This window comes from Alligator mississippiensis, chromosome 4 (assembly GCF_030867095.1).
Source record: "Alligator mississippiensis isolate rAllMis1 chromosome 4, rAllMis1, whole genome shotgun sequence".
Taxonomy (NCBI): Eukaryota; Metazoa; Chordata; order Crocodylia; family Alligatoridae; genus Alligator; species Alligator mississippiensis.
Window position 1 is genome coordinate 153,504,287 of NC_081827.1, and position 14,698 is coordinate 153,518,984.

General features: G+C 47.6%; 1 protein-coding gene across 4 annotated transcripts in view; it reads right to left on the minus strand.

The window, feature by feature from the left end:
* The window catches only part of MPP3 (MAGUK p55 scaffold protein 3), a 147,380-nt gene that overhangs the window by 58,242 nt on the left and 74,440 nt on the right, over positions 1–14,698 (minus strand). For all 4 annotated transcript variants that reach the window (XM_019500484.2, XM_059726819.1, XM_059726820.1 and 1 more), the window contains exons 8-10: positions 11,511–11,596; positions 10,612–10,686; positions 7,422–7,618 (exon numbers count right to left, since the gene is read on the minus strand). In XM_019500484.2, coding sequence (XP_019356029.1) covers positions 7,422–7,618; positions 10,612–10,686; positions 11,511–11,596 — 358 coding nt within the window. The remainder of the gene's footprint in view (positions 1–7,421; positions 7,619–10,611; positions 10,687–11,510; positions 11,597–14,698) is intronic.

Here is a 14,698-nt window from a genome sequence, read left to right on the forward strand (position 1 = left end):
CAGGATTAAGGATAACAAAAAGTCCTTTTTCAAGTACACTGGGAGCAAGAAGAGGGCACCAGGCAATGTAGGACCCCTGCAAGACACAAACGGTAATCTGATGGCCACGCCAGACAAGAAAGCTGATATTTTTAACAGTTTCTTTGCCTCTGTTTTCCTGAACAGGGACCGGGATATCCCACCTACCAGAGGTAGGGACAATCTTGGGGATAGCTCTATCAAGCCTTTAGTCAGTGCAGATGTAGTTAGGGATCTTCTGGAAGGGCTAGACATTTTTAAATCTGCAGGTCCAGATGCCCTCCACCCAAGGGTGTTGAGGGAGCTGGCAGGGGTCATCGTGGAGCCTTTGGCCCGGCTATATGAGCATTCGCGGTCATCTGGCCAGGTGCCGGGGGATTGGAAACTGGCTAATGTGGTCCTTATTTTTAAGAAGGGGAGGAAGGAGGACCCAAGTAATTATAGGCCTGTAAGCCTCACCTCGGTGCTCAGGAAGCTCTTGGAGAGGATCATCAAGGAGCATATTTCATAGATGTTAGGGTCGGAAGGGACCTCAATAGATCATCAAGTCCGACCCCCTGCATAAGCAGGAAAGAGTGCTGGGTCTAAATGACCCCAGCTAGATACTCGTCTAACCTCCTCTTGAAGACCCCCAGGGTAGGGGAGAGCACCACCTCCCTTGGGAGCCCGTTCCAGACCTTGGCCACTCGAACTGTGAAGAAGTTCTTCCTAATGTCCAGTCTAAATCTGCTCTCTACTAGCTTATGGCCATTGTTTCTTGTAACCCCCGGGGGGCGCCTTGGTGAATAAATCCTCACCAATTCCCTTCTGTGCCCCCGTGATGAACTTATAGGCAGCCACAAGGTCGCCTCTCAACCTTCTCTTGCGGAGGCTGAAAAGGTCCAGTTTCTCTAGTCTCTCCTCGTAGGGCTTGGTCTGCAGGCCCTTGACCATACGAGTTGCCCTTCGCTGTACCCTCTCCAGGTTATCCGCATCCTTCTTGAAGTGTGGCGCCCAGAATTGCATGCAGTACTCCAACTGCGGTCTGACCAACGCCCTATAGAGGGGAAGTATCACCTCCCTGGACCTATTTGTCATGCATCTGCTGATGCACGATAAAGTGCCATTGGCTTTTCTGATGGCTTCGTCACACTGCCGGCTCATGTTCAACTTGGAGTCCACTAGGACTCCAAGATCCCTTTCCACCTCTGTGCCACCCAGCAGGTCATTCCCTAGGCTGTAGGTGTGCTGGACATTTTTCCTCCCTAGGTGCAGCACTTTGCATTTCTCCTTGTTGAACTGCATCCTGTTGTTTTCTGCCCACTTGTCCAGCCTATCCAGGTCTGCCTGCAGCTGTTCCCTGCCCTCCGGCGTGTCCACTTCTCCCCATAGCTTTGTGTCATCTGCAAACTTGGACAGAGTACATTTCACTCCCACGTCCAAGTCGCTGATGAAGACATTAAAGAGTATCGGTCCAAGGACCAAACCCTGCGGGACCCCACTGCCCACACCCTTCCAGGTCGAGACCGACCCATCTACCACGACTCTTTGGGTGCGACCCTCTAGCCAATTCACCACCCACCGGACTGTGCAGTCATCCACATCACAGCCTCTTAATTTGTTCACCAGTATGGGGTGGGATACCGTATCGAAGGCCTTCCTGAAGTCCAGGTATACGACATCCACCCCTCCTCCTGTGTCCAGGCGTTTCGTAACCTGGTCATAGAAAGAGACTAGGTTGGTCAGGCACGATCTGCCCACCACAAACCCATGCTGGTTTCCCCTCAGCATAATTTGTCCTGCCGGGCTCTCACAAATGTGAGCCTTGATAATTTTTTCAAATACTTTACCAAGGATGGAGGTGAGACTGACTGGCCTATAGTTGCCCGGGTCCTCCTTCCTCCCCTTTTTGAAAATGGGGACCACGTTAGCCCTTTTCCAGTCCTCCGGGACTTGGCCTGTGCGCCACGAGCATTCGAATATTCCCGCCAGTGGCTCTGCAATGACGTCGGCCAGTGCCTTCAGCACCCTCGGATGGAGCCCATCCGGGCCTGCCGACTTAAAGGCATCCAGTTCTTCCAAGTGACTCTGCACCACCTCAGGATCTACGCGTGGAAGTCTGGCGCCTTGCTGCTGCCTCTCTACAACCCCAGTGAGAGACTTGTCGTGTCCCTCGCTTAGGAACACTGAGGCAAAGAACTCGTTGAGGAGTTCGGCCTTGTCCCCTCTATCTGTCACCAATTGCTTCTGCCCATTTAGCAGGGGTCCTATTCCTCCCTGGGCCTTCCTTTTACTCCCTATGTATCTAAAAAACAATTTCTTGTTGTCCTTTACTTGGGTTGCCATCCTCAGCTCCATGGTAGCTTTGGCCCGCCTAACTGCCTCCCTACAAGCACGAGCAGAGGAGGTATATTCATCTTTAGTGATCTCACCCTGTTTCCACTTTTTTTTCCACATATTTGTGGGGGGCCTGCAGGGGAGATCATGCTCAGGGGCAATCAGCATGGGTTCACCAAAGGCAGGTCCTGCCAGACCAACCTGATTGCCTTTTATGACCAAGTAACGAAATCCTTGGATGATGGTGTCGCTGTGGACGTAGTCTTTCTAGACTTTAAGAAGGCCTTTGACACTGTCTCTCACCCCATCCTCATCAATAAATTAAGTGACTGCGGCATTGATGCCTGCACAGTTGGATGGGTAAAAAATTGGCTGATGGGGTGCACCCAGAGAGTAGTGGTGGACGGGTTGTACTCAACCTGGCGAGATATGAGCAGTGGAATACCCCAGGGCTCGGTCCTTGGGCCTGCACTGTTTAACATCTTTATCAGTGACTTGGACAAGGGGGTGGAAAGCACGCTGTCCAAGTTTGCTGATGACACTAAAATGTGGGACCAGGTGGACACACTTGAAGGAAGAGAGAGGCTTCAACTAGATTTAGACAGACTACAGAAGTGGGCAGATGAGAATAGGATGGGGTTCAACGTAGACAAATGCAGGGTGCTGCACTTTGGGAGAAGGAATCCACAACATATATACAGGCTGGGGAGTTCCCTTCTTGAAAGCACAGAGGCAGAAAGGGATCTCGGAGTCATTATTGACTCCAAGATGAACATGAGCCGCCAATGCCAGACCGCAGCCAGCAAGGCCAGCCATACCTTGCCATGCATCCAAAGGTGCATCTCAAGCCGGTCCAGAGAGGTGATACTCCCCCTCTATGCAACTTTGGTCAGGCTGCAGTTGGAGTACTGTGTCCAGTACTGGGCGCCGCACTTCAAAAGGGATGTGGCCAGCCTGGAGAGGGTTCAGAGGAGGGCCACCCACTTGGTGAGAGGGCAGCAGGACAGGCCCTACAAGGAGAGACTGAAGGACGTGAACCTGTTCAGCCTCACCAAAAGGAGGCTGAGGGGGGACCTGGTGGCTGCCTACAAGCTCATCAGGGGGGATCAACAGCAAATAGGCAGAGCCCTTTTCTCCCCAGCACCACCTGGGGTGACGAGGAACAATGGTCATAAGCTGATGGAGAATAGGTTTAGGTTAGAGATCAGGAGGCAATATTTTACAGTTAGGGTGGCCAAAATCTGGAACCAACTTCCCAGGGAGGTGGTCCTCGCCCCTACCTTGGACATATTCAAGAGGAGGTTGGACGATCACCTGTCTGGGGTCTTGTGAACCCAGCATTCATTCCTGCCTGTGGCAGGGGGTCAGGCTAGATGATCTGTTCAGGTCCCTCCTGACCCTAGCTACTATGATACATAAGACGCTGCAGGTGCCTTATTTAAAGTGGATCTCAGAGCCACTCTAATTAAAGCTCCCCCTCACCCCCCACCAGCACTCCCAGAGCACATGTGAAAACGCCCTTTGAGCCCAAGGCACGCATGAAGGGGAAGGCTGTTGCAGAGGCTGAAGATCAGAGCAAGAAGCTAGTGACCATGTCCTCCCTGTTTAAAAGGACCACAGAAAGCAGCTTGGCAAGGTGAGAGGTTGCATTTTCTGTTGTGGAGGCTTTCGTGGCAGTGAACATCCTGCTGGAGAAACTTGATAACTCAAAGTTAAGGGACCACCTTAACCAAAACATGTCAAATGTTGGCAATTTTCTGTGCGCCAACTATGTGCTGCACATTGTATTTGTACCAGGGATCTGGACAGAGAAAGACCTGCCTGTCTTTCAAATTGAGCCGGACCACCTCACATCTTTCAAATTTTCTACCGTGCCCCAAGACATTGTGAAGGTAATTCTTAGTTTACCACACCAGGAACGTGCAGCACTACCAGCAGTTTGCGAGCGAGGAACTGGAAATTACACCCAGCACACAGTGCATACCTACGCTTCATGATTTCTCAGGGCAAGGCAACACACAAGATGAAGTGATGTTTGTAGCTGACAATGTCACCTGGTTCCTGAAGTTCCTGATGTGGTTTGAAGGCTGGCATGCTGTGCTCCACCACACATGCAACAAACTGATGGATTTCTTAAATTGGCTCGAAGACAAGGCATTGCAAGAACTGTCAAGCTGTCCTCATGAAAACCAGTGCAGAAGGGACTTGTTCCAGGCAATAGCTGTGAAGCCAAACCAGTACTACAGGTATGATCTGTCACTACCACCATAGTTCAGACAACTGGCTGCCCCCTTCCTTAGTGCTATTAGCATCTTGGACCCCAACCGGGTGCCTATTCTGAGTTGTAACCCTCAGCTACTGAAAAGAATCCTGGGACAGGGGAAAGAGCATGACAACAAACATGATGCTTACATGAACTTCATCAAAGAATGGTGCCTGTGCCTGTGCCTGGGTCCAGGCCCAGGTCTGTGTTGTGGGACTCTGACTATGACTGGTTTCCACATCTCTACACCCAGGCAAGATACTGCCTCACAATTCCAACAAACTTGGTGAACACTGAGAGTACCGTCTCAGTGTATGGACAAGTGTTCACCCCACAGAGACAGAGAATGTCTGCAGCTACTGTGGCTGGGTACAGATTGCTCATATTTAATACTTAGCATGAACTACTTGTCTCAAGATTAGCATTTAGTTTCAGTAAACTCCTTTTTAAAATGCCCTTTATTAAAGTGTATATGGTTGGCATTACTTACTAAAGTGTATATAGCTGATATTACTTGCAATTCATGGTGCGCATAGCCTTTTATTTTAATAAGATATTTCATTACAGACCTTAATTAAATGCTTCCATTGTTTAATAAAACATCAAATAATGGCTTCCATGGGCTTAATTCCTTGATTAAGCTCATGGAAGCCATTAACGACAATTTAGATTGTTTAATAATGCATCAATTAATGGCCTCCATGGTCTTCATTGGCGTTCATTGATGCGTTAGAATCTAAGCAGTGGTTTGGTGCGATCTAGCAATCTGTAGGGAGGGATGGAACTTCTGGGGCCCCTTAGCCAATCAGAGGTGTGAGGAGACCCACAAAATCAACCAGCAGCTGCCTCAAGTTTGGTAGACCCCTAATTATCCACACACTCTCTCTCTCTCTCTCTCTCTCTCTCACCAAAATGGATATACACCTATTTTGGTTAGTCTATAAGGTGCAAATCTACTCTGCCTTCTGCTTGACTTCAGACTAATGCAGCAAACTGTCTGCTTATTATAAAAGACAACAGCAGTAGGCAGTGGTTATGCTACGCCACAGCTTTAGGTGGCATGAAAGTCTGCAATATGGAAACAAGGAAGATTTCGAGGTTAAAAGTTCAAATAAAGAGCTCTCATAGGAGATCTGTTTTATAATACATTTGTGACTAATTCTTCCTGCAGAAAATATTTCTAATGTTTAAATTTAGAATAGAGAGAAATGCTTTGTTTATCCTATATATAATGGACCTTAAATGCACTACTACCATATTATCTTTAAAGTACAGAGTTCAAGAAGCCTCAAGGGATACATAACTAATTTCTCCTTATATATTTGTTTTTAAGTAGTGTATCAGCCATTGTGCTTCAGGCCTAATGGTCTAATAAAAGCGAAGAAGCTTACTGCATAACTATTCATGATGAGGGGCACTTACAGAAGTTATGAAAAGTCATCTCAATCATGCTGTAACTTTTTGCGCTTTACACAAAACACTCAAAGTTACGGTGTCATTGAAAGTAACAGATGTTCTGCATTTGACGGTGGGGACTTTGTGCCTCAATGCACTGACCCCTTGGTGATCACCCCCCCATGCTGGCGGAGGCCAGGAGGCAGGGAGCACTGCAGCCTGCTGTGGAGCAGGCCAGTGCCCCTTCTCCCTTCCTCCCCCACCACTCCCAGTCGCTGAGCTGCTAGGCAATAGCAGGCAGTGCCCCCGGGTTCGCTCTCCCACCCACCCAGAGAAAGCTGGATGGGAGAGCAAGCTGGTATTCATTGCCCCCATAGGGGAGGAGGGGGAGTGTGCTCCTGCCCCCGCCAGTGCCATTGGACATCGGGTATATTTTCCTTAGAGGACGGTCCCAGCCAGGGGCCCCCAACCCCCAACTGCTGAACTGCTGCTCCCCAACCTGCCCAGAGACAGGTAGCTGGGACAGCAACTCAACATTTGTTCATTGCAATGTGTGGGGCTCAGGGTGTGCGCGCCTCACCTCCGCTGGTGCTATCAGGCACTGGGGACACTTTCCTTGGCAGCGGGGGGACAGTTCTAACCAGAGCCAGCTGTTTCTGGGTAGGCAGAGGAGTAGCAGCGCAGCAACTGGGGGTGGGAGAATCCTGACTGGGTTTTCCCTCCCCCCAGAAAAGTGTCCCCAGTGGCCAATGGCATCAGCCAATGGGCGGAGGGATATACCCTGAGCCACCCACCCACATGGCTGGTCTCTGGGCATGCAGAGAAGCAGTAGTGTAGCAATCAGGGGCTGGAGAAGCCCTGGCTGGGACCTTCCGCAAGGAAATTGTCCCTGGTGCTCAATGGTACTGATGGGGGGGGAGGGGGAGGCATTCCCCAAACCCCTTCCTCCCCCACATACACATGTGATCTCCTCCTCCCTCCCCTGCTACAAAGGGAGCATGCAGGTGGAACAGCCCACACTTAATCCTTGCAGGGAAACTCTATAGAAGTTCCCTAAGGGGCTCTGCTCTAGAGCACCTTCAGCCGATTCAATGAAGGTTAACTTTTCATGCCATTTTGAAAGGGCTCTGCAGTCATGCACATGTGTTATGTCACAGCTGTAGAGCACTTTCAGGGACCAGATCATGCAAAAAATGTAATTTGTCTGCATCCAGGGTTTTTGGACTTCTCTGAGACATCTAGTAGGTCTGATCCAGTTTGGCTTTTCCCAAGTTCCCCTTATGAAATTAGGGGTCATTATTTCAAACAAAGTTGTCAGAAGACCACAGACAAGTGACTAATGAGTTGAGATAATAAAAGGAGCATAAAGATTATTAACATTATGGTTATGATTAATGAAAATATTATCCTGTAACTTTTATTGACAAACCTTTCTTGAAACTGTTTTGAGGGGATCAATCCTGCCCTGAGGTTAGTATCACCAACACGCTTTGCCTGCCACCATGTTGGGTCATCCTGGCTCACAACTTCTAAGATGTGTCTCCTCTTAAATGGCAATCCTGCCTCTTGACAGGGAATGGCTTTGTCCTCTTTTGGATTATAGCAGAAGAGTGCCCGCATAAAGACCTTAAAGAAAAAACAATATACTCCTTGCTTCTAGTTCTGTTTAGAATTTTAAAACCATCTTTCAAACGATATTTCCATAGTTATCATGCCCCACCTATAAAAAGATGCAATCTCTACCGATCGTCATATACTGAGTGTATTAAATACAGCTTTATATGTATATGTGAAGAAATATCAAGCTACATTTGCCCAAGTTATAATGCAGAAGACATATGGGGTGGAATTCTATTCTTTGCTGTTCTTTTAAATGTCTAGACTCGGTCATCTACATCAGGGGCCGGCAACCTTTTACTGCTCTGGGCCAGAGTTTGGGAAACGGCCTCTTGCCATGGGCCCCAAATCTCCACCCCATCCTCGGAGTGCCCAAGGCACCAGTGGTTACTAGAGGTGCACCAATACATTGGTCCAATAACAGATTGACACCAATATAAAGAAAATTGTCTGTATCGGAAATTGGCGATATGGGCAATAATTTTGCTGATAAATGGCCAGTGCATGTGTGCAGTTGCAGCGCAGCACGTCGGCAGTGAGGACCACATCCCGGCAGCTTGGAGAGCTGTGTACAGCTGGTAAGTCTGTTGTGGAGGAAGGGGAAAGGGAAGGGAAGGGATGTGATGGGGCAGATCAATGCCCCCGTGGTGACGGAAGAGTGAAGCTGAGGCTGGGGCAGGGGCTGGGGCAAGCGCTGCCCAGCTGGGGCAGAGTGGTGGGGGACAGGGCACGGGATGGAGCCACGGCTTGTCCAGGGGACATGGTGGGGCAGCTCCCACTGCTGCACACTGCTTGTCCAGCGACTCCCGCTGTTGCTCCTGCCGCTTATCCAAGAGGGCATGGGAGGGAGGGGAACCTGTGCCCCCAGATCTGCCCTCAGATCTGCTCTGGGTGGGTCAGAAAGAGCCCCGCCCAGCCCCAGCCCTGCCCCACCCCAATCTGGAGGCACACCCCCCATGCCCTCCCAGACAAGTGGAGTGCAGCAGCGGGAGCCGCCCCCATCCACACACCCCAGATGAGCCGCGGCTCCATCCCGTGGCTCTGTCCCAAGCCCCGCCCCCCCACTCAGCCGGGCAGTGCTTGCCCCAGCCCCACTCTTCCCTCACTGCAGGGGTCCTTGATCTGCCCCCCAGCCATGCCCCTTCCCTCCCCACTCCCCTTCCACCACAACAGACTTACCAGCTGCATGCAGCTCTCCAAGCTGCCGGGCTGGTATTGGAGATTGGATCAGTATCGGCCGATATGCCTCCTTAAAAATTGGCTATTGTATTGGCCCAAATAAGCTCTATCAGTGCATCTCTAGTGGTTACTCACACTGCTGATCCCTGTCCCCAGTAGCAATGGGGACAGGAAAACTGTGTAATAAGGGCAGGCAAGCACAAGAGAGAATCAGGGAGGGCTGCAGAGGGCAGCACTGCAGAGGGGACACACAGCACAGTGCAGCTATGCACCCAGTCAGGTCTTCCTGAGCCAAATCCAACCTCTTCATGGGGGCCTGTGGGCCACAGGTTCCCAACCACTGATGTACATGGCAGTTTATGTGCCAAAAATGGCAGTTACACATGGATTGGAATTCTATTCCTGGCTGCATAGCCCCATACACATGGACATCTAAGTTTGCGCACAGACTGGTCATACATACTGGCAACAAAATGAGAAAGCTCTCCGAGTTTTTCTCCCAATAGCTCAGTGGCTAGGGCTCTCCCCTGGAAAATTGGAGGCCCTCTGTTCTGGACCTCTCCGCATCACTCAAAAGTTGTTTGGGGGTCCATTACCCAGTACTTTCTCTGGTACTCTATTGAAGCTGCCCCCTGGGTAGCCACAAGAGGGAGATAAGTGGAGCAGGAGGAAAGACGGTGTGTGGTTCAGCGAGGTGGCTGCTGGCTTAGAAGGGAAAAGCCCTGGATTCCAGCCTGAACTCCTTTTCCAAGTGAGGCAAAAACTTCTCCCTGCAATGCTCTTCATACTATTTCTCCTCCTCACCCTCTCCCTACAAGGGCTATATTAGTGGCTCAAGCTTTAAAAGGAGTACCGGAGATAGGACAATAGCTGACCTGTGGAAGAGTGTTTACAATTCTATGCTGGGAAGTCATAGATATCTAGGTTCAAACTCCCTCTGGGAGAGTAGGGGGGTCTAGAAACCAGGACCTAGAAATTCCCAGGTGAGTGGCCTAACCAATGGAGCCATGGGGACAAAGATAGAGAAAGATTAACCCTTTCTGTTCCTGAGCATAAGTCGGATAGTCACAAGTTTTGATTGACTCCATTTTCAAGCAGCTAAGGCCACTACAAAGCAAAAAGGGGCACATACACAGTCTTGGTTACTACCACACGCACCCAATCTGAATAACTGCACACTTGTCCATGTGCACAGAGCTACACATTCAGAAGTAGAATTCTACCCTGTAAATGCCATTTTTAGTACTTAGATGGCCAAATATGGACACTTAAATAACCAGGAAGGAAATAGAATTCAACCCTTGGTTTCAAAGCACTTGGGGAAATTAAGGCAGGAAATTAAGGCATTATCTGCCTATGTCCTTAGACCCACATGGCTACAACCTACACCCCTGATATTGGGAAAATTAAGTATTTGTTATACAGTAGCTTCCTGAGGTTCAAAGAAGAACCAGGGCCATGGAGTGTTGTGCATTGCACAAATATCAATAAGAGATTATCCTAATTGAAAATAGTTTACAGTCAAAATAAGGACAAAATATGAAAACTGGATATAGAAATTTAAGAAGAGAGAGAATGAGATGGTAACAATGGTAGGATTGCAACACTGCATAAACTATTTGCAACATTACAGGATTCAAAGTTGGCTTTGAAAGGTTTCTTTAACATAAATGCAAACAAAATATTTCAATGGATCTGTAACAGATTCTATTCTGTAAGCTGGACACCCCAATTAAATCAGCAAGTCTTGCATTCACAAAGACTATAGAAATGTGCCCTATATTTGTAAAAAATAGATTTCATTATTTCTGGGAGTTGCATACCTTGCTGTCCTTTAGACGATCTTCTTCTTTGATGGCTGGAATTATTTTTAATGTTATTGATCCCTGAGACTGAGCCTGAAAAATGATAAATATTTCTTTTAATAGAAGAATTGCAAAGGAATGCTGCAGACTATTCAGATTCTACTTATTTGGACCTGGTAAATCCCTTATTTCTTTTATATAAGAGAAATGCACTTCACCTGGAGCAGAGCTATTAGTACTAATGTGGGGGTTCCTATTATGGCCCAAGAAGCCTGAATAGTATATTTGTTCTTCTGAAGGAATACATAAGAACTTCCTAACTAAGAGTGTACTAAGGTTTGCACTGGAAATCCCTGATTTCACATTAACAATTACATCTAGCTTTCAAATCAGGTGTAACTGACAGAACAGTAGAACTTTCTGTATAATTTTAGTAAAATATTCACTTTTGCAGAGATAACATTTAATATAATGTTTCTTTCTGAAGTCTTTCATATTTTCCACATATTCCTTTGGGTGTTTTATTTAAACAGCCACACCAACTTGATACTTCTTGCACTTTCAAACAAAAGCCACTTTTGAAAATTATAAACAAGGGAAATCATTATTCAGCATTTATTGTGGGGACATATTTTTAATCAGCTATTCTTGCCATAAACAAACCATGAAAGGGAAGCTCTCAGTCCAAGCTAATCTTTTGTATGCATCACATTTAGAATGATTTCAAACTTTCATGGTACTTTCTTAATGCTAAAACTGAAAGCTAAATATGGAAAAAGCTAATGGACAAAAAGGTCAAATTTTGTTCATATTAACTCTTATATAGTTTAACTGACAGCCAAATTTTATCTATCTAATTGTACTGACAAGTTCCTTTGATTAAAAAAAGAAATCTCAAAACAAAAATAATAGCAAACCAAAATCTGACTGATTTCTTCTGGTCGCTTGTGAAGCACAGCAATCCCATTGACTTCTCTTAATTCATCTCCAACATGGACAAGACCTACAAAGAAAATAATTATGTAAAGACGAATGCTCTGGCTGATAGTTTCTGCTCACACCCATTAACATGTACACATGTTAGCACTGTATATATCTCATGAATCAAAGTACTCCATGGCCATAATCTGCTGCTAGAAATGGGTGCTCGTTTTCTTGCCCTTGCACCATCTGGTACTCTTCCCCAGGGAAACAGTCACCTAACAATGGAAAAGAAATATACTTTGCAACCAGTGTCAATGCCAGTGGATAACAGGTTATTGTAGAACAGTGTGGGCTTCTCTGTCTGCTGGCATTTTAGCACAGTGCCAGGTTTACCAAACCCCTTTGGAAACTTACTGGACAAAATCCTAAATCACACATTAGATGACTAAAGTGTAGCTGCAGGCCATGCCCTGATTTATGCAACCAGGATCAGGGATTGCACATCTCTAGAGATGGATCCTGTTTCACCCAGGTCTTATCCATAAAAAAGAATAAGTGATTTACATGCCTCCACTAGGTGATTCAAAGTGCAGCATTTCACAGCTGATGTATGCTGCAGCCAACTCAGAGACAGTCAGCACCTTGAAAAAGCCAATTCCCTATGAGATCCCCACATACCACCTGGAGAAGGAAAACAATGGGTTCTCTCAAGTGGCTCCTAAAAGATGTAAAGCTGCTACTGTAGGCTGCACAAAGACATATGCTCCACTGGCTGTTGTGCAGAGCAAGAACACCCTGGAGACTTCCTACAGCTTGTTCAGAGGCCACTAGAAAAAACTCTACAGTTGGAAGCAGATGGAAATTAGAGGATGATGCTCAGCAAGCAGGGGAATGAAGCCGAGCTCCACAACTGGCTTGGTTATGAAAGAAGATTAAAAGGAGTTAGGATAATGTTATGAAAAGGACAGGATAAGAAAAAAGGGAATTTCTTGCTCTTCAGTTAGAATGTGTGATAAAGGAGTAGCTTGCAGTCACCAGGTCATAGTGCAGAGTAGAGAATGCCTGATTATTACTGTATGATTCTGGGCTTTTCTGGTCACCACATGGGTCCAAGAAGGAATGTTTTCCCTTTCCTGTTGCTACAAGTGTCAGGGTGTTTTTACACCCTCCTCAGAAGCATTAGGTATTAGCCACAGCCAGGACTGGGAGTTTGGACTAAGGCACACGAATGCTGCTGCTGGGACCTAGAGGTTTCTGGCTAGAGGGTCTTGCTCTTCTGCTTTGGGTGAGACCAGTTTCCACATTTGAAGTTAAGAAGGAATTTTGCCTCATAGTCAGACTGATGTGGATGGTGAGGGGGGTCTTTGCCTTCCTCTGCAGCAGGAGGTGTTGTCTTCTTTCCTAGATCTCTCAAGTGTATTTTAACAAATTCTTTCTTGTTCTTGCAGTGGAAGAGGTTGACAGTGCTCTTGTCCCCCTGCTTTACCTGTGGCAAGTTAAATAGCAATTTTGGTATTTCAGGAATGCTGCCTGGTAGTTATGTATAAGATTTGCCCAAGGTTTAAAAATTAGAAAAGTGTTTGTCAAACCTACGATATTTAGCCAGGGTTGGATCCTGCCTTGAGCAGGGGGTTGGACTAGATGATTGCTAGAGGTCCCTTCCGACCCTAATTTTCTATGCCCCATCTGGGAGACCTCAGCACTCTCTCCACGACACCAAAGCAGACAGACTATATGATTGCACAGATTATGGCATGAGCCACCAGCTGGCCACACTGACCTGGTAAAGCATAAATAAGTTAAGCCAGCTGCCTAGGATGGCAGCAGCCCCACTTGATTGGTTGCACAGCAGCCAAGACAGAACTGAAACACTGCCAAGGGGGGCTACTGCTATGCACACAGCATCACAGGACAATTCCCCCTCTGACTTCCCTGAAGGCATACCCTAAGAGAAGATTCCAGCCAGCATCTATTTTGGCAAAGGTCTCTCTCAATCTTACCCCAGATCACATCAAAGATGGGGGAGTGAGCAGAGAAATAGAATTGCCCTCTTCCTGGCACTGGTCCTAGTTCCTACCTTATTGGCTCAGCAGCCAGTGGAGCTGGAAAAGAAGGCTCCACACACCATGGAGTGCAACTCTTCTCAGGGGAGCTGTGGAAATGCACCAACTCCCTAAGAGCTCGGGGATGGACTACTGAGTCCACTCAGAAGTCTAGGGACTCTCCAGTAAATAATGCACTTCCATACAGAGTGATAGTTGGGTGCAGTCTGCTGGAGGATCCCAATCAGGAACCTGAGGAAAAACTGTGTTTACTTCACAGATTTAGATTCCATCTCAAAGGAGGCTGAGCCCCACACTCCACCCACTCACAGTCCCCCCCACCACCCACCTGCCTCCATAATAGAGGTAAGCGAGAGCTCTGTGGGTGCTGGATTGCAGCCATCATCAGCACCTGGGAGGGAGAGTCCCTGAGACTCTCACCATCCTGCAGAACCCTGCAGCAAGAGCTCAAGATATGACAACCAACTACCCTGACTACGGACCCTTGGAGTCCTCTCCTCACCCTCGTGCTTCAGTCTGCATCCAGAACCCTCTAGGGTTGGGACAGCACCCCTTCCGAGATCTGTCATCCCTAATCTTTGTCTGCATCGTCCCACATCTCTGGTTTTGGGGAACCTATCTATTTGACCATAGAGCATGACATTGAAAGCCTAATCACACAAAGTGTAATGGTGATGCAGAAGATCATAAAACTGATGGGAGGTCACAGACATTATGCACCCTCTCATAGAGGTGCGCAATGTCATTTGTGCAGGCCATGACATAGTGAATGCAGTATCATTGGTGCGGTTTAGTGGAGCTGCTACCTTTGGGTGGCACCGGGCCCTAGAAGCAGCCATTTCAATCTGCTGCTGATAAGAGTGGAGGCTCCCAGGAAACTCCACTTCAAATCAGAATCAAACAATTTCCTTTGCAAATAGATCTCAAGTACAGGGTGAGGCAGGGTTGGTCACAAAATGGCATATGGGGTAGAGAGGTCAGCAATCCTCTTGCTGCTAAGAGATGGAGAGAGATATAAGGACCCCCCTTCACAAACCTCCTCCTTTTGGGCCTGCACCCATGCTGAAAACCCCTTATTCCAGTCCAAGACTCACCACTACTGGGTAGCCTCATTCCTT